This window comes from Notechis scutatus, chromosome 2 (genome assembly GCF_049901735.1).
Source record: "Notechis scutatus isolate UNSWTSFEM ecotype Mainland chromosome 2, rNotScu1.2, whole genome shotgun sequence".
NCBI classification, from domain to species: Eukaryota; Metazoa; Chordata; class Lepidosauria; order Squamata; family Elapidae; genus Notechis; species Notechis scutatus.
Window position 1 is genome coordinate 148,375,261 of NC_142010.1, and position 22,148 is coordinate 148,397,408.

Consider the following 22,148-nt stretch of genomic DNA (forward strand, 5'->3'; position numbering starts at 1 on the left):
ATCAATAGGCCTCTCAGGTGCCACAGCATTGAGAGATCACCTCTTCATTTTCTGGAGTGGAGATGAATGGAGTTTTATCTGCTTTTCCTGGCTAGATGTCATTAAGCTTTTGTTATTGTTCTAGTTTGGGTAGTATACTTCAATCTGCAGACTACTGGGAACTTACTTTCTTTTTCTTCAAAAGATTCCTATAGGAAATCCCTTGAATTTTTGGCCATATTTTCATAAGTGTGGTCACTTTGGATAACACAAGCTTAAGAAGGGAAAAAGTCAATCTGCTGCCTCAGTTTCGTGCATGCCACTCTTCAAGGCATCAAACTGACTTCGCCTTTCTTGTGCTTTGAGGTTTGAAACAAGAAGGAACCTCTATTCTAGTACTTTAATCCTGGTCTTTATTTAGTCTGTCAATTGCCAAATTTAAACATACTTTTGTGGTTAATAACCCAGTAAACAATAAAAGCTTATATTAAAGAGTAGCTGTTCTTGAGCAGTTTACTTTAATGTGGTGTTAAAAATTACCTTTAAGTAAGAAGCAGGAAACATTTCTTGGACTTTGGGAAAGTTGGGTTAATAATACTTTCAAATCAATTAACTTGTGTAATTTATTTAAAAGATTTATTTAGTGCCACTCTTATATAGCATAACCCTAGGCAGTTCACTGTAGTAATAAAAGAATAAAAACATAAAAAGCATTTTTAAATTTCTTCTTGGCATCCTCATCAGCTTGTAACTATATTGTGGATTTCAAATGGAGATTGCAAGCATTGATACATTCATATGAACATTTAGCAGTATTTTTATGATTCTGTAGTCAACCATGTTATCTTTCATTAGTTATTGATATATGAACAGAAATTTAATTTAAAAAAGAAAATGTTTAAATAATACATAACTGTATCAATAAATTCTGAAAAACAAACTTTCCTGTTTCTAAGACAGTGGTTTCAATCTATGAGTTGCAAATATTTCATTAATACTTTTTATATAAATAAATCAGCTTTATAAACAAAACAGTACTATTGGCATTTTGCAAACTCAATTACTTTTTTCATTTTAAGCCAGGAAAACACCTTAAGCAAATTGGATCAAGATGCAGGGTATCTTGAATATGTTGCATTATTATCCAATTTCCTCTGGGCTTTACTCTTTCAAATTATATTTTTCTTTCTTTTCAAAGATCATCCAATATATTGGGGAGATTTGCAGATACCTGCTGAACCAACCAAAGCGGGAGGCAGAAATGCAGCACCAGGTGTGGCTAGCTATTGGAAATGGCTTGAGGCCCACCATTTGGGAAGACTTCACACAGCGATTCCGAATCAAACAGATTGGGGAGTTCTATGGAGCTACTGAGTGTAACTGTAGCATTGCTAATCTAGATGGAAAGGTAAATTGAGAAGTTGTCTTTCTATACTTTGGAGACTTTGGGGGTTTTTTTGTTTCTGTTTTTGACCAAGCTCTTCATATATGGATGGGGCAAATGTTTGCAAAATCTGTAGCATTCTCAGCTTCACTTTTGCTTCCTGGGAATGTACCATATTTTGCTATCTACAATGAAGGAGTGTGCCCTTTAAAACCTCTTGGCTGGATATCAGATCTACAGTGCTGTGACTGTATGAAGGAAGACAGATGGGCTTTTAAAGTCACTGAAGAAGTGATTGGATTAGTAGGAAAATCTCTTCACTATTTTTGTAGATATGACAACAATTAGTTGACTCTCAGCAAGTTCAGTTACTACCCTGTACTGCTTGTTGCCAGTTCAGGGCTAATAGCATTCTCTCTCTTTAACGCTGTGGGCTTTTATCAGTATTTGTTTAATTTACAGATTGCAAAAACTGGGGTTGCAGTAACATTGTTGCCATGTATTCTATCCCTTAAGAGGAATGTTCCTGATTAGAAGTCTAGGAACCATGGAGACCTTTTTTTTCTCATGCCAGACCTCAAGTCTTTCCTCTGTTGTGCTCTGTACCACTAGAAACTTTAGCTTACATGTTTTATTGATACACAGAAAATGAAAAGCAAAGTGTTCTTTTTTGCCTTTTCCAAAATCCCTATATAATACAAGGAGGAACAAACTTTTATTCTCCTTCAAATTTACATCCCATTTCTGGATTTTAAATACAAATTGCCAAGAGCCTGAGCAGGTTAATTTGGGGCACCAATGTGGGCATGCCATTCTGGAGGTGACTAGTAGATTAGATGAAGATTCCACTCCCACCCTGTTTACGCATTGATTGGTCCGTTTTATCTATTTTGCTTTTTTAAAAAATATTTTTAAAAATTTTCTATTAATTACATTTCTTAATGCTTAATAAGCATCGTGTTGTCTGGGTATTCAGTTTGCTTAACAGTACTGATTACATTCTTAATCTCCATCCCTTTTTTTCAACCACTGATAAAATAGTTTCCATGTTTGATAGTATTCTGTGTCTTGTTTAATTTTCAATGTCAAATCTATCCATTTCTGCACAGTCTAGTATCTTAATTATATCTTCATCTTGCAGTGTTTCTTCATTTTTTCCAATATTGTGCAAATATAGTCCTCACTGCTGTTACGACATGTAATGTTAAATATATACTTATCTAGTTTTTCTGATATTATACCTAATAAAAACAGTTCAAGTTTAAAAAATACATGTTTCCCTATCTTTTCTAGCCACCTGTGTATCTTTGCTCAAATTTTTTTTGCTTTAACACAAGTTTATCACATATGATAAAATGTGCCCATTTTTTGGTTACATTCCCAACATTTGCTAGACAGATTTTTAAACATTTTAGCTAACCTAGCAGGTGGTAAATGCTATCTATAAAACATATACGTTTTCTTTATAAGAGGTTGCCATTGTTAATTTTTAGTTCCTTTCCCATAAAGTTTGCCATTTATATAGTTCTATGTTATAGCCAAAGTTTTTTTCCCCATTGTACCATTGTGTCTTTTATTTGTTTCCCATTTTCAAATTTAGTAAAAAGTTATATACCTTCTTAATTAGTTTTTCACCAGAGTTCAAAAGTGTCTGATCAAATAGTATTTGTCTTTTATAAAAGCCATACTTTTTCATATCTAAATTGTATTTAGATTGTATTTGCAGTTGAGGCCATCATGATAATATAATGCCCTGGTCTTCAAGCTCTTGCTTCAGGGCCCCAGGCCAATTGGCAGAGTCAGGTTTTGAGGTTCTTACAGAAGGCCAAGAGGGTAGGAACAGATCTCACATTAAGGGGCATGATATTCCAGAAGGTAGGAACCATGGCAGAAAAGTTCCTTTTCCTGGACACCGCCAGCCGGAATTCCTTGATCGATGGGGTCTGCAGAATGCCCCTTCTGCCAGTACAAGTGGGGCAGGCCAGTCTCAATTGTTCTTGTTTACTTGCTCCCCTCAAGTGACATCTCACTATTCTGTAGAGCTTGAAATTCACAGAGTATTTTCCTAGCAAATAATAACCTCCTTAGAGAAATATATGCAGCATTTGGAGGCCTTCTTTGCTTTTAATATTTTTTACTCTTGACAGGTGGGAGCCTGTGGCTTCCATAGCCGGATTTTGCCAAATGTATATCCTATCCGCTTGGTGAAAGTTAATGAGAATACCATGGAGCTAATACGCGGCACAAATGGATTATGTATCTCCTGTCAGCCCGGTAAATAAATCTGACAATGCTTTATGCCTTAATTGTAACTTGGAGAATAGAGGTTCCTACACAACGTCAATTCTCCAGGAATATAGCTGATCTGGATATTGTTAATTATTAATGATTGTGCCCAAATTAATCAAGGGCAAGGAGAATTTACAGGACTGGAGAGGCTACTTTTTGGCCTGCTTCCTAGGCAAATACAAGTAGTACTTAACAATAGTAATTGGCACTGGAATGTCTCTCATCAAGTGATGTGGTAAAGTATGATGGCACATTACCACATCACTTATGATGGCAGTTCCTGCATGGTTGCTATCATTAAGCAAGTTCCACACAATTGTTAAGCATGCCATCACATGATCACTGTTTGCAACCTCCTGCTGGCTTCCCCATTGACTTTGCTTGGCAGAGACCAGCAGTGAAGGTTGCGAATGGCAATTAGTGTATGTGACCACAGGCCCTGCAATATTGTTATTGCAAGCCAGTCACCAAACTCCCAGATCGTGATCACATAACAGTTGTAATGAATGGTTGTTAAGCAAGGACTATCTGTGGATGCCATTTTAAAGAGAAGAGATATGAAGCATTGTTCAAGATTACAAGCCTTGCCCGTTCACCATGAATAATATTTAATCATGTTTTAACACTATCTCCACAACTGGAATAGTTGGAAGGTGGCACATAAGTACTGTAGGTAAGCAAATACCTAAGCAAAGTAAGGCAAATGACATGGAACCTTGTGAAACAACAGTGTTAATCACTGATATTTGAAAAAAAAGATGAACCAAAAAGAACATATATAAGAGTGGCCTAAAGAAGACAGGCTGTGTAGACATAGGAAATACTGTATCATGTAGAAAAGTGTAAACTAAATTAAGAAAAATACTAAAGAATAAGTTATGATATTTAGCCAGCTATACATCTGTAGCAAACTAGTTAATTACAGATTATATATGTCGTCTGTACCTTAGTTTACAGATACTCATTAATTTATTTTGGGCTGCATTTGAAGCAGATGGTCTTGATTTGAATTTCTATGATGTTCAGAATATAACTTTCTTTTTAGTTCTTTTTTTTTTGGAGGGGTGCAGGGGAAGGGCTCAAAAAGCAACCATTACAAGAGAATATTTTAGGGCAAAACACATTTAGAAGTATATTTTTAGGTTTGAAAATACAAATACATAATTCTTTTAAAAATTCCCATTTTATAATGGAATCAAATAATATTTTATATTGAGTATGCACTTTAAAAAATTCAGCATTTATTTCAGTCCTCCAATTTTCAGCTAGAGTATTGCTGCAGAAGACTTAAAGATCTGTTAGGATAGTAAGAGACAACATTTAAATGAAATGAATATTCAGTAAGAATCGGATCAGTTATAGATCTGCTAGATGAAAAGTAGTAAATTACAATGTTTGTGTTTCAATTTTTGTTGCAATCTTGTGCCAAAACTAATAGCATGCATAAAAAATCCATCCAGGTATCCAAAACTGCTATAAACACATATGTTAATTTTTCCCCCCTGGAATTCTTCCTTTATTTAGGAGAACCTGGACTTCTTGTAGGCAGGATAAACCAAGAAGACCCTTTGCGGAGATTTGATGGCTATGTCAATCAGAATGCAACTAATAAGAAAATAGCTTATAATGTCTTCCAGAAAGGAGATCAAGCCTATCTTTCAGGTATTCTTCATGCCAATGTCTTGCCTTCATGTCCTAGAAGGATAAATTTGTAATTTTGTATATATTCATATATTACAGTCAAAATTACAAAATTATATAGTAATCTAAGTCCTCAGAAACTAAGGACATATTCAAATATTTGAAATTCTTTGTTAGCACAGACCTGTAGTAGTATTTAGCAACAAATATCTCGAATAAAATCAATCCTATGATGAATTCAACGTTGTTGCTTCTTATACATGATTCAGGGAAGCTGTATTTTGTAAATATATGACATGCTCCCAATGTTGTTTTTTCACTTAATTTAAAAACTGTTGACAATGGCTTAAAAGCACAATACAGTACAAATAAAACACTTTTATTGCCTAAGCTTAATTATCAACATTACTGTTTTGGCTCTGTTTGGGGATGAATAGAATTACTTTCCAGTATGGATGGAGGTTGTTCTTCTACAAGGAGTTTCTTGGCTTGGTTCTGTCCATCATTCCTGAGAGAGAGTTTATGTATAATATGGATGATCTATCTCTCCCATTTACCGAACCATTTTTGCATGTTTGTTCTTGATCCATCTGTAATTGGGAAACAATATGTTTATTGTATTCTAGCCCTCATTTGTTGGAGGGGGCATGATGGCTCAGTGGTTAAAGATGTTGAGCTTTTCAACTGGAAAGCTGACAGCCTGGGTTCAAGACCCAAGTGCCGCACAACAGGGTGAACTCCCGTTCTTGCTCCAGCTCCTGCCTACCTAGCAGTTCGAAAGCATGCAAATTACTAGATGAATAGGTATCACTTCGTGTTCCTTGTGCCTTTGGGGTATAGCCATGCTGACCACATGACCACGGAAAATGTCTTGGACAATGCTAGCTCCTTGAGGCAAAAGATGGAGATGAGCACCATGCCCTAGACTTGGACACAACTGGACAGAGAAAACTTCATCTCTACCCTCATTTGTTGAACTCCCAGCTGGGAGATAACATTTTGGTAGAAGCACAGTCTTCTTGATACATACTGACATCCTATTCTCCTGCAGGTGATGTCCTAGTGATGGATGATCTTGGCTATATGTACTTCAAAGACCGCAGTGGGGATACATTCCGTTGGCGTGGGGAGAATGTTTCCACCACCGAAGTGGAAGGAATCCTCAGCCATATTCTCAGCAAGACAGATGTGGCAGTTTATGGAGTAGAGGTACCAGGTAATTTAGAATTTAGAAGCTCAGGAGTCAGCAAGCAGGTCTGCCAAGTTCAAAATTAGTTGATACTGTTCGGTTTGGAGATAGGAGATATAATAATAAGAAACAAGAGAAAGGCAGCTCGAAACATACACCTATAATAACACCTGAAAAAGCATTCATTTATATTGATACTAGGGCTGGAAAAAAAAATCTCTTGAGCAGTAGCCATAGAGTAATAGAGAGACAAGGGTGCAAACTGTTATAACAAAAGATATATTGCAGGAACTCCAGTTATTTGGTATTCATTCTGAGACTTGAGCAGAAGCAGCTATCGGACCAGATGTAAAACGGGCAAAAATGACCGTTAGTAGAATGAGAAGTTGAAGCTCTTCTTCTGTTTAAAAGCAAGGTGGTTTACTTTGCTGCGTCACCAGCATCTGTTGCTCCTTCAGAAGCATTATTGTGTGTGTTAGATCGCTTGTTTGAACAAATAGTTACTATTTTTGGTCTTAGAGCAAAAAGCAACATAGGGGATTTCTTTGTTTTGGTTTGCAAAGCTGCTTCAGCCTTCCACATGGAGAATGTATGACAGGGAACAGCTTAGGTGAGTTATTTGATGTAATTGGCTGAGGTATAATACATTTATTCTACTTTCTAGCCACTAAGTTTCGCTCATATAAATTAAATATTAATACACTGTGCTAATGGCGAACAGGTACCATGCACAAATGGAAGACCCAGGATCTTCTGTGTTGGTTTGCCAACTAAAAACTTAGGTAAGAGAATACAAAAAGGAAGCCAGGTAGGAAAAAGAGGGTGAAGAAACAAGTTGTGATAAATATTTGCAGCCTATTGAAATCATTTGAGATATGTTTGCTGCAATGGTGGCTGGTATTAGCTGGGTGGTGTTAGCCAAATGCTACACTTCCTGTTGCAGTCACAGGTCCACTGACAAATGGAAGAGAGTTATTTAGAAAAGGAGAAAAGGAAGCCCGCCCCCCCCCCCAGTGCTTATTCTCTGCAGCTAGGATGTGGTTTGCTGTGGAGCTGTGATGCACATCTGGATTGGATCTGCAGCTGTGAATTAGTTGGCTGCCAATGGCTTCTTTGTGCAAATGTACATATCAGAATTGGCAGTCTTTATGATTTTGCTTTATGCTGGTCTATGACCATAATAAAATTTTGTTTATTTCCTTTTTAAATTTTAGGAGTGGAAGGCAAGGCTGGAATGGCAGCTATTGCTGACCCAGAAGCAAAACTGAATCCTAACGTTCTATTTTTGGAGATACAGAAAGCATTACCTCCATATGCACGGCCTATCTTCCTCCGATTTCTGCCAGAGGTTGATACCACAGGTAACACAAAGATGCTTAAGTTTAAACTAAAGGACCAAGATGGGATATATAATAAGACGCAAAAAAGATAATTTATTTTTATTAAATTTATTTATTGTCTATGTCACCACAAGGTAGATTCTCGGTGGTTTAAAAGTGATAAAATCATAAAAATACAAAATTATAATTAAAAGATGAGAGAGGTGGGGAGGTGGGATCTACCCCTGTTTCTCCAACAATACGGCCTCCCCAATAGGAAGTCCCAGCATGTTTTATAGGCATGAATGAAATTAAGCCCCTCCCCCAAATTAAGGCCTATATTAAAACATGCGAAATGGGGGAATGGTGGGGGGCTTGCTGTTAGGAAGTACTTTTGTTGCACACCCAGATATGGTGCTGCCTGCGTTGACCCTGATACAAAGTGCCCCACCAATGCCGAGGTCAACATCCAAGCCGTCGCCGACCGCCTGCCCGAAGATGCAAGGGGGGGGAATTAAGTCACCCTCGAAAAAGCGGCCTAGCCATTTTTTCAGGGCTCAAAAAAAAATAAGACCCGGCCTTATTATATGAGAAACACGGTATTATTAGTCTATTATTACCACTATAGCTATCTTCTTAACACGTGCTTTATGTCCAACCTTTCTGTTTTACTTCTAAACATTGTTTTGCTGTGTACGGGTCTTTGAAATAAACCTTGAAGGAAGTCAGAAATGTGTATTCAGAACTAGATAATTTAGTACTTTACTAGATGGTCTGGTGATATCAGAGTATGTCCTTGATTGGACTCCACAAACAGGTTGTCTTTTAATTATTTTCCATATTCTTTTAATTTAAACTGAAAATTGTATTCTAGACATATGAAGGGGAAAAAAGAGGGCCCGCCAAATAACATTAAGATAGAAGGTCCAGATTATCTGATCTGCAGGGAATATGAAGCATGTGTAGTTCAAGAGCAGTTTAGCTGTTCTGTCTGTATGTGAATGTCACTTTCCCATATTCCCTTTTCTTAGTAAACTCAGACATGTGGTTTTTTTTTTTAAAGGAATTGTAAAGGAGTGTCCACATGAAAGATCATGCAATTACATAGTCACCTCTTGTGAATTGGCATTAGGTTTGTTGTTATGGGTTTGGACGAGAAGTTTCAAAGCACTTTCTATTTTTGGAGAGCTGGGATGAAGGTAGGCGGGCAAAAGACTCCTCAGCTACACAAACAAGGGAATGAGAGGAAGTTCACTGTTTGATAGCAGCATTCCATAGTTCTTTTACTGGGAATCCCTTAGAAGAGGAGGTTCACCAGTGAGTTTTAAGTTATCCTCCAGTTTCTAACAAATACTTTGTGAAGTCTAAACAAACATTCCCTTTCTTTCTTTGCTAAAATAACTGATCTAAAGTAACTATATAAGCAGTCATTATTTTATTTTGTATATAAAGGTTAAAAACATGACACACTTGTATGTATGAGATGGATTTCTCCAACCAAATACACTCCAGCTTCTTTGTAAGATTGGTTATGTGCCTGTTCCACAGTCCAAACCAGTGCTTTTCAGTTGTCCTGTGGTGGCAAAATGACTAAAACACTGCATTTTGCCTTAGAGATGTTCATTTCCTTTCCCCAATCCTTCTTTTTTATCCCTCTTCTTAGCAGGAGAAAAATCTTTCTCAGGAGGTAATCATTCTTATTTCTTCTTCCTCTGAATTTTGTTCAGTTTTGAGTTGTGAGTAGAATTTAAAACAATATGTTTTGATAAGGAGCCCTTGTAGCACAGTGGTTAGAATGCAGTATTGCAGGGTAATTCTGCCTAGAGCCTGGCGTTCAATCCTGATGGGGCTCAGGGTTGACTCATCTTTCCATTCTTCCAAGATCTATAAAATGAGGACTCAGATTATTGGGGGAAATATGCTGACTTTGTAAACAACTGAGAGTGCTGTAAAGTATTATGGAGAGTACACAAGTCTAAGTGCTATTGCTATAACATATTGCCCTGTTTTCCAAATAAAACATCTTCAGTCTGATCACTGTCTTTGAATTAAGTGCTACTCCTTGCTTTGGAATGGGACAACATGCCACAGCCAACTCGCCACGGCCACCTCACCACAGGACAATTCAACAAATTCAAAAGTTCAATTAATTTCAATGGAACTCTGGCCAATCATAATGATAAAAAAGTCAACCCAGAAATACAAGAGTTACAATAACTTCAACAAAAATGTCACCAATAATAAAAAGTAACTGAATGAAACAATTATTATAGCATTGAATTGTCCCATAGCGAGTTGGCTATGGCGAGTTGTCCTAGACCCCTTTGCTTTCCTTTTGCATGTAATTGCCAACAATATGTTTCTATCTTCTTTCTTTTTCCCCAATAGGCACTTTTAAGATTCAGAAGACACGTTTACAAAGGGAAGGCTACAATCCACACCAGATGTCAGATCGGTTATACTTTTTGGATGTAAAAGTTGGCAAGTACCTACCAATAGATGAGTGCATTTTTGAGAGGATCCAAACTGGAAAAATTTCTCTTTGATTGAATTGGTGAGATGACTCCTAAAAGGCCTGATATCGAAAGGTCTTGTTTTGGTAGAGAAATAGACTTGAATAAATAAGCAGTGCAAGGTTTTAATATGCAACAGGGAAAAACTCCACTATGGTGCGAGAGCAAGATGGTTTCCTCCCCCCCCCCCTTTTTTAAAAAGCACATTAACCATTTCTAGAGCACAGAGAATAGCTCTTTTTGTATTGTTCAGTTTTTAGAAAGGCCTTTTCTTCCTTATAACCATTGTGATAGGGAATTCCTTATGAAAAGGGAAATGGTTTCTGATCTGCATTATTACATGTTCAGTGTCCTGAGTATTTCAGGGATGACTAAACCCATTGTAGCAAAACTGATCAAATTATTTTCTTCTGTGTTATTTGGCTATATTTCATTGTGTTAAAGCAGAAAATAATTATTTAGGATAAAGCCTTCAGTTGCTTTAGATTTTCCAGGTTCCAAACATACAGATTTAGAGTTCCTCCAATTGTTTCTTTGTAGCTTTATTTGTAGCTTTAAAGATCTGACTGTCAAAATGCAACAGTTTATGTGTAGAAACTTGATATTGAATAGAAAATCCAGAAACAGGACTAATAAGATTAAATAACAGTATTATTTTAAAACGATATATACGTACAGTATATTGAAAATAAGTTGGTTCGGAAACTCTGCTTGAAAAGTTATTTTAATGCTCTTTTAGCAGAAAGGTATTGCGTACTTCAAATTCCACTTACCCACAGCAAATCAATTGGCTGTTACATACTACACCCATGTGGGAAAATAACTGATATATGTTCTGTTAATCTACTTTAAATCATCTTATTTAAAACAAACATTCATTTGGGGGAATGGGATATTTCAAACAATTATTTGACTGCTCCAGAATCTTGAAAAAACACTTCCATTAAGCCCTGAAACAAGTGGATGTCTGATGCTGTTCAGTCTTGCTAATTTCTTGTGACCAACATAGGAAGCCTGTCAGCTCATCAAAGACCATTTGCAACACATTACTCACACTGATCTTCCAGCAATATCTGATGTGGACATTCCTAACTTTGCTTCTTTTCATTAGTGCCATTTGGGTAGATGGCATTAAGAATTTAAACAAAAGACGATACAAATGGACTGCTTGAATTTTGATTGACTGCCTGTCTGTTCAAAGAAGCTGTAATTCTTGGGATACAGTGATATGGAAATATTCTGTTACCAATGTACATACTACTGGCCTGCAATATGATTGTGGACGAAATGTTTCAGGTACCCTGAATCACTTAAGATCAAATTAATTTTCCTTGAGGAAATTTTTATCTGGCAAAAATGGAATTTCATATGAGTATTTTACAAAGACATATATAGAACAATGTTATTTTGTATTTCTGAGTACACCAAGTATTGTATTAGCCAGGCAATTGATAAATAACAATTCAGAAGCCATGGGAGTCAACTGTTTCCTTTTTTTAATGATAAGACCCAGAATGTGCCTTTTCCAACTTTTCTTCAGAACAAGTTAAAACAAGTTAACAATTCTGTTATGAATATAAGTTGTATTAGTTCTTGCATAAACAAACATACCTACAGCTAACTGAATTTGATTTGGAGAAAAAGGTTTGTTTAAAAAAGCAAACAAAATCTAACTTTGCTCCTGATTTTAAGAATCATGCATTGTCTAACTGAATTTTTTGAAGCAATGTTACATTTTGTTATTGGAGTCACTTTTGCCAAAATATAACATTGACTTGAGAAAAACCTTATAAGAATAAAGAACTTTAAAAAACTGAGTTATGTGTATACCTACTCTGTTAATGAAAATGTTCAGTGTGTTTGTCGTTTTATTTTCCAGTGTCTGTTCTCCCAGTTTTATTAACCTGGCCAAGCAAAAAAGTCACCACTCAGTATAGCTCTTATGCCTCCCTAATTTGCATAAAGATATAATTTTACTAAAGGATTTACCTCAAGCTATACAGTAGGTCATTAATACAGGGATGGGCAATAATTCCATATTCTTGCCAGCCCAATCCTTGTTGCATTCCAAGGGCAAGATATCCATCTCCAAGTTAATCTTTTGTTCCAAGAATTATAACTTGCACAATGAATTGACGCAAAGCAACCATCACAGCTTTGGAGTCAGACTTCACATCTATTTCAGAAGCTTTTGGTTGGCAGCTAAATAGCCCCTGGTTCTTGGGAGTAAGCTGTCTTGGAATCAACAAGCTTTGCTTCCAAATAAAAATAGACATGAGTGTAACGTAAGCTGTACCTTTGCAAACATGTCATTCTTCTGTCAAACTGAATGTTCTATATCAGGGGTCCCCAACCACCGGTCCGCGGACTGGTACCGGTCCGTGGAACAAATCCTACCGGGCCGCTGGTTTGCTGGGCGCCGCCATCTTGTTTTGATGAAAAAGTGCTTCCGGTGAGCTTTTTTAGAAAGCTCACCGGAAGCACTTTTTCATCAAAACAAGATGGCGGCACCCAGCTGATGCCGGTACCGGGCCGCGGCATAAAAAAGGTTGGGGACCACTGTTCTAAATAGTCTTTTTGCCCAATAAGGATTCATGTCTATTCTAGACTTCCCTCAAGAAACTGATTTTATTGAAATGATGTTGCATTTTTCTAAGCCACAAATTCCACTTATCTCAGTTTGTTAGTCTGGTTCTAACATTGCTTTAATGGAACACAATTAATTTATCACACTTAGAGACATAAATCCTTCCTCCCCATGCTTATCTTAAGAGCAAAGGCATATCCATATAAACCTAGCTGGGAGAGCTGTTTGAAATTGGTAACAAGATGACTGGGTGAAGAGACTGAAAAAGCTTGTTTAGTACATCAAGGAAGGCAGCATTTCAGTAGACACAACCACACTTAAAAATTTTCAGTCCTAGCCAAAAGGGGTTCTGGGAGCCATAAGAACAGAGAATTACTAGTCCGCTTCAGAGTTTATAGGATTCTGTGCAACTTGAAACTTATAAAACCTTTGAACTATAATTTTAAAAGTCTTCTTTCCCAATCCTTCTCAACATAGTGTTTCTTTAAATTGTACTTGCCTTGCTTAGGGACAGTTTTTTTTCTTTTCTCTTTTTATTCCCAAGGCATTTACAGAAGTTTCCTATTCAGTCTGAGTAATATAGCAATATCTAATCGCTGAAGTTTGTTAACAAAACACCATAGGTAATCTGCATTTCACCTCAGTATGATCTAGCAGTATACTGATTTTACTTGCTTAGGAAGTGTATGCTTCTACTTAAATGTCAACTTTGCATCAGTCACCCTGAATTTTCCATGCTGCCTGATGTGGCTATTATTGTGAAACTGTTGTTTCAAACACAAGCTATATACACTGCCCATTGACCAATGATTAAGTAAACTGTCGTTTACTCAACCCTGGATTTCACCAATATCCTCAATCATAAAGTGATGATGACAGAAGCTAAGATTTAACAACACAATAGGCTTAAATCTAAATTTCAGAAGATAAAGTTCTACTAGAGCCTTCAAAATCATAGCCTGTTTCTTGTCATGATAAATTATTCCTAGTGAAAGGGCTTTAATAACTAAGTTTCTTGAGTTAAAAGCTATCTATCACAAGACAACCTCATATGATCAGCTGGCTCCTTCACAGTACAACCTTCCTAAAATTTTGGTTTTGAATAGCTGGTGCCCAAAATGGCAATAGTTGGGAAATGCTGGGTTCTCTATTATATTTAATCAAAGATCTGAAAATTATTAATTTCAAAGAAGAAAACCCTCCTAGCAATTCCAAGACATTCATTCTGATGCAGTGTTAAGGTTTTGGCCAGTAAAGACGGATTCATCTGGGTTTAGGCCCATTTTGGGGCTACCTCTCAACCCTATTCAACCCTATTCCTGACAAAGCTGTCAGGAAAGCCAAGAGAGAGAGTCTTACAAACCTTAAGAAATAAATCCTCCTTTCTTACCGTCTTTGCCTTTCATTCTTGATTTCCCGCCCCGTATTAGACCTCTAATGAAGAAAATTCAAAGGAACTCCAATATGGCCTCAGCTTTATTTAGTCCACTATTTCATTTCGCAATGCAGCCATAAGAAAATATTTTGGTCCGGAGTAAATTCTAGCGTCGTATTCTCAGCGGTACGTAAAAATTCCGTCTGCCAATAAATATAGGGGGGGAGAGTGCCGGCTTCACAGGCTTCCGGTAGCTTCTTGCATATGTTTCCGCCGCTTTTTTCCCCCTCTAAAACCCTCCTTCTACTAAGGTTTCCGCCCGCGTGCCATCGACGACCGCGGCCACTTCCGCCCGGCCTTGCTCGCCTTCTCACCATGGGTCCCTCTCGGCTTCGCTGCCGGGTTTTTTCGTTCCTCCTTTCAGCTGCTGCCTCACCTCACTCGCCATGCCCGGCTCCTCGGTGCCACGGCGCGGTCCGGCCGCTGCAGCGTCTCCGGCTCCCCAAATCTCGGTCTTCCCTTCGCCGCAGGAGCTGGGTTCGGCGCTGGCCCAGCTAGTAGCGCAGCGGGAAGCTCAATCCGGACCGGGTGGGCGCTTCTCCCTGGGCCTGTCAGGTGGAAGCCTAGTGCGGATCTTGGCTCAGGAGCTGCCCGCGGCCGCTGCCTGCCCTGCTCGGTGGCTCCTGGCTTTCGTGGACGAGCGGCGGGTCCCGCTGAACGACCCCGAGAGCAACTTCGGTGCTTACAAGGTGTCTCTCGAGGAGGGGCCTCAAGGCGGGCCGGGGTGTAGGGTGCTGGGGCTGATCCCCGTAGGGGTGGGGGTGGGGGGGTAGGAGGCGTGCTTCCTTGGCCGCGGCTCTTCTTCCCGGCAGGAAGGCTGGGCGTGAACTCCCTCGGGTGATGATGGGTCGGTAAACCTGAGACTGCAGGGCTGGGCTGCTCTCGGCTTTCATCTTTCCTTTTTCACCTGCAGTCCCCGCGGATTGCGGTTTAACCAAGGAGATACCTGTCCGCGCTGCTGCTTCACCGATGAATAATAACTTATTTTATTTTATTTTTGGGTGCTGCCAACGCCTTGCGGAGCCGGACCGAAATCTCCTTTGTTCAGCATCCTATCTGAGACCCACCAACCCACCCACCCCCTCCTCAGCAACCATCTTTAAATAGAATTCACTGTAAAAAGCTGGAGCAAATTAATGCCACATGAGTTTGGGTCCACACGAAGCCACAAACTCAAGCCATGCATGGAGCTGTATGTAATCTGCCTTGTATTGGAAAACGAGCATCTGTAGCTAGTTGCTTAATATTTTTTAGGATGGGCTGGCTTCCGTTTGTCTTCCCCCAGCGACTTCTCCTTTTTAATTAATATCTCTGTAGTTTGCCTATAGGTATGAAATTTACGTAGCATAAATATCTGTTTGAAGTATAGCTCACATGAAACGTGCACACTCAAGGCCAGGCTCCAATGTAAATAGCTCTAAAATCTTTTGTCAGATTGGGGATTCAATTGAGTGTCAAACATATTGATCAATGGGCAGATGGTGTGCTAGTTTGTCTTCTTTCTACTTTTGTGGAAAGGTAGGAAATCATTTCTGTTCTTTAGTAATCTAACAGTTGGATTAAACCAGTTGCTGAAGGAGAGACTCCCAGATTCCGGAAGACTTGCCTTTTTCTTTCATAAATCCAAATACTCCCAGATGTAAATGATGATTCCCGGAGCACTGTTAAGGAGTACAGGTAGTTCTCGACTTACGAGTGCAGTTGAGTCCATTTCTTTTGCTCAGCGGGACGTTTGTTAAGTGAATTTTGCCCCATTTTGACACAGTTAAGTGAATCATTGCAGTTAAGTGAGTAACATGGTTAAGTGAATCTGGCTTCCTCATTGACTTTTACTTGTCAGAATGTCGCAAAAGGAGAAAGCTGAGACACAGCAACTGTCATAAATATGAGTCAGTTGCCAAGCAGCTGAATTTTGATCATGTGACCATGGGGATGCTGTAACAGTCATGAGTGTGAAAAATGGCCATAAGTCCATTGTTTTGGTGCCTTTGTAACTTTGAACAGTCACTAAATGGTCCACTATAAGTCAAGGATTACCTGTAGATGACCATGACAAAGTTACCCATTGTTGTTGTTTTTGGTTAGGAATCTTGTATCTTTCATTGCTTCATGGAAGATCGCACTTGCACAAGGGAAATGTATGCTAGCATGGAGATACAGCAATGGGGGAAGGTTCATTTGTGGGGTGTTTATTTTCTTATTTTTATTACATTAGTAAGAATGGTGGCACCTACAAGCAGAAGGAAATAACAGGAAAATATCAAACCCAAGTTTCACAGAGCTTACAGTTATAGTGAAAAAAGAAAGTGAAATAGGAAGAAGTGCATTTCAAGTGATAATTGCATAGATTTGATCCTGCTTTTATTCTTCTGGGGAAACAGAGTCAGACTCCGTGAGATTGTATAGAATGCTCTCAGCAGTGGATGGAGATTTATCTCCTTTTTATTTCATCCCATTCCAACCCCTGCCATATTGTTTTCCTATTCTTAAAAGAGTCCTTTTTTCTACTAGGGTGGCTCTTGAGAGAGGGGTTATAAAGAGAATACAGTAATATGATAATATAATATTACAAAACATATTATGATATATATATACACCAAATGACAGGAATTTACAAATGTTATTTCTAGGTCTCCTTGTGCTTTGACTAAGTAATAGAATATATTTGTAAAAACATATAATACCAAAAAACAATAATAGACTATTATGTTTGATAGAGTATAGATAACTGGTAATTTACAGGATATAGGAAATAAATGCCACTCAATATTTATTATGAAACATTTAACTCATTATTAAATGTATTAGAGAAAAATATAGTTAGTTCTATTATAGAAAGTGTTGTGATGTCTATATGTATGACTTTTTACCTTTTATTTTTGTACATTTGTATATTTTAACCTTTTGTATTTAATAAAGTTTTTTCAAAATTAAAAAAAAAGAGAATGCAGTAGATGCCTTCTATTTCCCCTCATTTGTGCTAGTTTGAGAGAGCAGCCTCTCCTTTCTATGAGAGTCCCACACTTCGTTTTGTCATTCTGTAATAGTGATTTGCATTTTGTTTCAGACATACCTCCTTTCTAAAATTGCTATACCTGATGACCAAATAGTTGTTATCAATCCTTCACTACCAGTAGAAGAGGCAGCGGCAGATTATGCTGAAAAGCTGAAAAAGGTATGGCTCGGAGTTGGTGTGTTTTTATTTGCCAGAGACAGATTTTCTTGCAGGATACTAGTAACTTAAGGGCAAAGCACAGAGGTTGGAAAGGAGATTAAATCCTAACTGATTTTTTTTTCTCAAGAATTCCCTATTTTCAATGGTTTGATCTACTATTTTGCTTTCAGTACCCCGATGTTTGACAAAAAGTTGATGAGCCACTAATTCTGAATATACATTCATGACACAGTTTTGAGCCTAGACTTGTATAAGGCCTACTAATTGTAAATTTCTGGCCAATGTCCTTTCAAAGGTCTTGGACAAACTGAACAATTAGTGTCAAGTTGATCAATGTAGATTAAAATGAAAGTATGCTGAATGAAGTTATTACAATTCAACTATGCTGTGTTTAGCGCTTTAGTTCTGAGTTCCAGAAACTAATCCTACAGCATCTCCCATATGATGCTGTGGTAGAATAAGGTAAGCCCTGTCTTTTTCAATCAGACTACTTGGGACTAGTTAACAAGTGCAAATAGGGATAATTCCTCCAAATGCTTGAAATCTCAGATCAAGTTCAGGACAATTACAGTACGAAGACAGATTGTGGGGAAACATGTTGTCCTAAAGAATTTTTAAAAAGATTAAATTCATAATAACTAGATCATGGAAACTCTTAACACAATAATGCCAACTGATTCATATTTTAGCACTTTTTAAATATCAGGTGAAGACATTTTCATTTTTCTAGATTGTGTTTGGAGGGAAAGATAGTTATCTCCATGTTTATATTCCTAATATATTTTTCTTTGAAAACTAGTAAGAATATACCAAGTGGCAGTATAAAAGTTGAGTAGGTAGATAAATGAATGTGTTACTTAAACCCTCAAGTGTGTTTCTGTTCCACAGGCCTTCCAGGGTGAAGATATGCCTGTATTTGACCTTTTGATCTTAGGAGTAGGACCAGATGGACACACCTGCTCTCTTTTTCCAGATCATCCCCTACTACAGGTGAGCCAAAGAGAAGAACTGCAGGTGATTTTTTTTTGTCTGCTGCTGCTTAGGTTGAAGGTCCTGTTATGGAGTCATGGCTGTTGCAGATTGAAGGAGCAAAAATCCTGCTGGCTATTCTGAGGAAGCTCACAGTAATCAGATTAAAGTCTATAATAATTTACTTGTGACAGATGATCCTTCTAAAAAGTGATGTTATAACAGTCTGTTGAAATAGATTTTCCTTGAGCAGCCGCAGGAAATAATTAATTGGACAAATGTACACTGAGAACAAGAATTATCCTTAAACTTAAGAGTTTATCCTTAGGAGTTATCAATTCTGAGAAGTCTAGAGCCAGGGCTACTGTGAAGTATCAAGATGTCTGTTAGTATGATTGATCTGTCTGGGAGAGATATGGGAGACAACTTTGCCTCTGCTATCCTTAGTTAAATTCCCAACTCATAACAGAGAACAATGGGACAAAGAACAGCCAGAGAAAGTCAGGATAGAAGAGAGCATTTTCCCCAATTTGTTTTCTGTTAAACAGGGGTTTTGCCATTGTCCGCATTTCCCAGAGCAGCTCTTTTGTGAATAGGAAAGACCTGACATGAAGGCCATGAGAAGCTCTTACAACTTATTGTTCAAATTCTAGTCGTCATGCCCTCCAAACCCAAAAAGTTGCCTATCCTAGCATGCTGATGCCTATTTCTAGCTGGGACCATCAAGAAAGTAATAAATGGCAAAATGTAAAACCTTGTGAAAATAAGCACAATTGATTCCCTGCACGTCTTTCAACAATGGTTCAAAGGTGCAAGTGAACCAATCAAGTGACAAGTAGAATATATCCAACCATTGGGGAAGCTATAAAGATTTGTAAAATAGACATGGATAGGCTTCTCTTGTGGGTAATAATAATAAAAAAATTCCTTTTCCATTCTCTCCTTTTGGTCCTGCGTCATCTCTTCCTATAATTTATGTCCCTTTGTTCATCTAATTTGAGCAAACCTTTAGAGCAGGGGTGTCAAACTCAAGGCCCATGGGCCACATCCAGTCCATGGGGTTCTTAGATCTGGTCCATGGGTCCATGGAAACAGCAAAGGACTGGCCCACGGTGCCTCTGCGAGCGAAAACTAAGATCGGGAAAATTAAAGGTGATTGTATAATTTTTAGAAGTGTGTGTTTGTTCCACATTATGATAACACAGTAAAATTGAAATGGCTTCCAATATTATGAATGTATAGCTAATTAGCACATCAGCTAAACTTGAGGCTGACCCCCAACCCAGTTAAAGCATTAATTGGTTAAACAACCATTTTAATTCCTTAAACCTTGTTTAGAGTTTGATAATCTATACTTACAGTATATTCCATGGGAAAATCCCCTTAGAGCAGGGGTCTCCAAGTTTGCCAACTTTAAGATTTATGGTTATGGGGCACCCAGAGATGTTCTATGTCAAGGACCCTTTGAAAATGAAACATTCCAAGAACTGGTTAATTTTGAACATTGTGCACACTTGTAAGATAAGTTGTTCTGTGTAAGACTTTGAGAATTAAATACTGTGCTTTGTTTGTACCTGTCCAAACATGTGAGTTGAAAGTTCCCAGTTTGCTTTTGGTACATTGGGCTTAGCTGTCACAATGCTGTCCACATGCATTGGCCTGGGAATTCTGGGAATTGTAGTGTCAACATATCAGGAGAGCACCAAACAGATAAAGATGGAGTAAACCTAGCTCTGGCTCATGCTGTTTCCAAAGTTTTTTTTTTTTTGCCTTCCTTCATTATGGTCCATATTGACTTTCCTGTGTCAGGAGCGGGAGAAGATTGTGGCTGCCATTAGTGATTCCCCAAAGGCCCCCTCAGAGCGGATCACACTGACTTTGCCTGTGCTGAATGCTGCGAGGAGTGTGGTGTTCGTTGCCACAGGGGACAACAAGGCTGCAGTGATAAAGGTACTTTCCTTTGGAAGGGCTGTGTTTTTCCTCCCCCCCCTCCCCAAGCTTTTGAGTGCTGTGGGTGATATAGTGATGTCATCATAGGTGGGTGGGGCAAAATAGTCAATTGCAACTTCTGTTTTTCAGTTTTGTTCTGAAAAGTTTCTTGCAAAGGTTTTGTTTGTTCCACCTTGGCTTGCTGAGCTGAAGAGTAATTAGTTATGCTGAGCTAATACACTGAGGAATCAGACTGGTTTGCTTCAAATTGAACTGTGGCTTTGTCCAGTACACACATTTGCTTTTTAATGATGGCTGCGCGTCTCTTTCTTTCTATTGTAGAATTTTCTAAGAAAGAGCAAGGTAGTTGGCAGTAGTTTACGTTTGACTGTTCCCTATGCCTCCTAGCAAAGAAAGTGGGGGTGGGAGAACCTTTATTTATATATGTATTTCCTTACACATTGCCTGATTCCAAAGTGACCCTGGGCAGCTCACAGCTTAAAATATGTCCCCTGTTAACATTTTGAATACCATATGCAAAGTGTAGACTTTGAAAGCATGGGTGCCTGACCTTTTTCTTTCTTGCCACAGCGTATTTTGGAAGGCAACGAGGAAAACCCACTGCCGGCTGCCCTTGTCCAGCCACATACTGGGAAGCTTTACTGGTTCCTGGATGAGCCAGCTGCAAAGGAGTTGACCATTCCCTTTGAGAAGCATTCCATCTTGTAGGAGCTTCATGTCTTGCAGCCTTCCGGGTTGGGAGAGGTTCACCAAGTACGGGGTGTGGGTAGAGCCCCACCCTCTAACATTCCAGGTCACGGTCTCCACGTCTGGTCGTAGCGCTCAGGAGCAGCACTAAACTAACACTGTCTTTTCTTTTTTTCTTTTTTTCTTCCTTTACTTCCCCCCTTCCCTGATTTTTTTTTTTTTTTACATTTTAAGAAGTGTAAGTTTGTGGAGCACGGTGTAACAAATATGATTATTGCTTAACTAGGACAAAGTGTGACATGGGAAATGCTTGGGTCCAGCTACTAAGTATCAAGAGAGTTGGTTACAGTCTTTATCATGTGAATGGTCTAATGTGGTGTAAAATGGATGCACAATTAAAGGTGTAAATTAAAGTCACTCAGTGCTGGCACAATGTGTTCCTCTCCTCTGTGTGATTTTCCTTTAATTATTAAGTAATGGGAGTGATGAGGCCTTCTCTATTTTTCGGATGTATCTGCCAGGGCAGATTAGATTTATTATGTTGAATCTGTAGATATTTAATACTCGGCATATTAGCATATTGCCTTCCCTCTGCACTCCTTAGGGATTAGACCACGACTTCCATTTCTGAATCTAAATGATGATTAGGAATCACGACAAATATACTTTAACCTATCTGGATGATGCATCTACATTCCAGAAATCCTGCCAGATGCATCTCTAGGTTGCTTGTGCATTTTCAGTTACATTCCATTCCAAATTTTGACTTTTACAAAAAACTGAGATTTGGAAGAAACTGCCCTGTGTCATACTGACTTGTGTCTCATAACTTCAGCATATCTGTAAGCTTGCCTGTTTCTTTCCACTGAATGCTGTCAGTCCAACAAATTCTTCCATAAACTTCCCATGTCTTCTTTATATCTGCTGTGCTTCAGCCAAGTTCTGTTTAAAGCAAAGATAAAAATTTCCCTCAAACTAAGTTCAGGTCCTGATTACTTTATGGATACATCCATCTACCTATCCCATCTGGA

General features: G+C 38.4%; 2 protein-coding genes and 1 long non-coding RNA gene across 7 annotated transcripts in view; 2 read left to right on the plus strand and 1 right to left on the minus strand.

Moving 5' to 3' along the window:
• The window catches only part of SLC27A1 (solute carrier family 27 member 1), a 34,279-nt gene extending 22,148 nt beyond the window's left edge, over window positions 1-12,131 (plus strand). For all 5 annotated transcript variants that reach the window (XM_087956579.1, XM_026673816.2, XM_026673817.2 and 2 more), the window contains 6 exons: window positions 1,178-1,387; window positions 3,511-3,637; window positions 5,177-5,314; window positions 6,345-6,509; window positions 7,697-7,843; window positions 10,190-12,131. In XM_087956579.1, the coding sequence (XP_087812705.1) occupies window positions 1,178-1,387; window positions 3,511-3,637; window positions 5,177-5,314; window positions 6,345-6,509; window positions 7,697-7,843; window positions 10,190-10,347 (945 nt within the window). In that variant the 3' untranslated portion in view covers window positions 10,348-12,131. The remainder of the gene's footprint in view (window positions 1-1,177; window positions 1,388-3,510; window positions 3,638-5,176; window positions 5,315-6,344; window positions 6,510-7,696; window positions 7,844-10,189) is intronic.
• On the minus strand, window positions 4,760-6,409 carry LOC148132303 (uncharacterized). Its single transcript, XR_015747828.1, has 2 exons — window positions 6,324-6,409; window positions 4,760-5,347 (listed from the first exon to the last, which is right to left on the minus strand). It is a non-coding gene; the product is annotated as an uncharacterized LOC148132303 (long non-coding RNA).
• Window positions 12,132-14,368: 2,237 nt separating the features above from the next.
• Window positions 14,369-21,550, plus strand: PGLS (6-phosphogluconolactonase). Its single transcript, XM_026673818.2, has 5 exons — window positions 14,369-15,025; window positions 17,404-17,511; window positions 18,400-18,501; window positions 20,290-20,430; window positions 21,001-21,550. Exons 1-5 carry the CDS (start codon window positions 14,723-14,725, stop codon window positions 21,136-21,138), a joined length of 792 nt encoding a protein of 263 aa, XP_026529603.1. The 5' UTR covers window positions 14,369-14,722; the 3' UTR covers window positions 21,139-21,550.
• Window positions 21,551-22,148: the final 598 nt, after the last annotated feature.

What these genes read in the sequence shown, in the direction of transcription:
- PGLS (XM_026673818.2), top strand. Translation starts at nt 14,723, where the DNA reads ATGCCCGGCTCCTCGGTGCCACGGCGCGGTCCGGCCGCTGCAGCGTCT. An exon ending in ATGCTGAAAAGCTGAAAAAG is followed by an intron (nt 17,512 to 18,399) that starts GTATGGCTCGGA and finishes TCTGTTCCACAG; the next exon opens with GCCTTCCAGGGTGAAGATAT. An exon ending in ACAAGGCTGCAGTGATAAAG is followed by an intron (nt 20,431 to 21,000) that starts GTACTTTCCTTT and finishes TTCTTGCCACAG; the next exon opens with CGTATTTTGGAAGGCAACGA.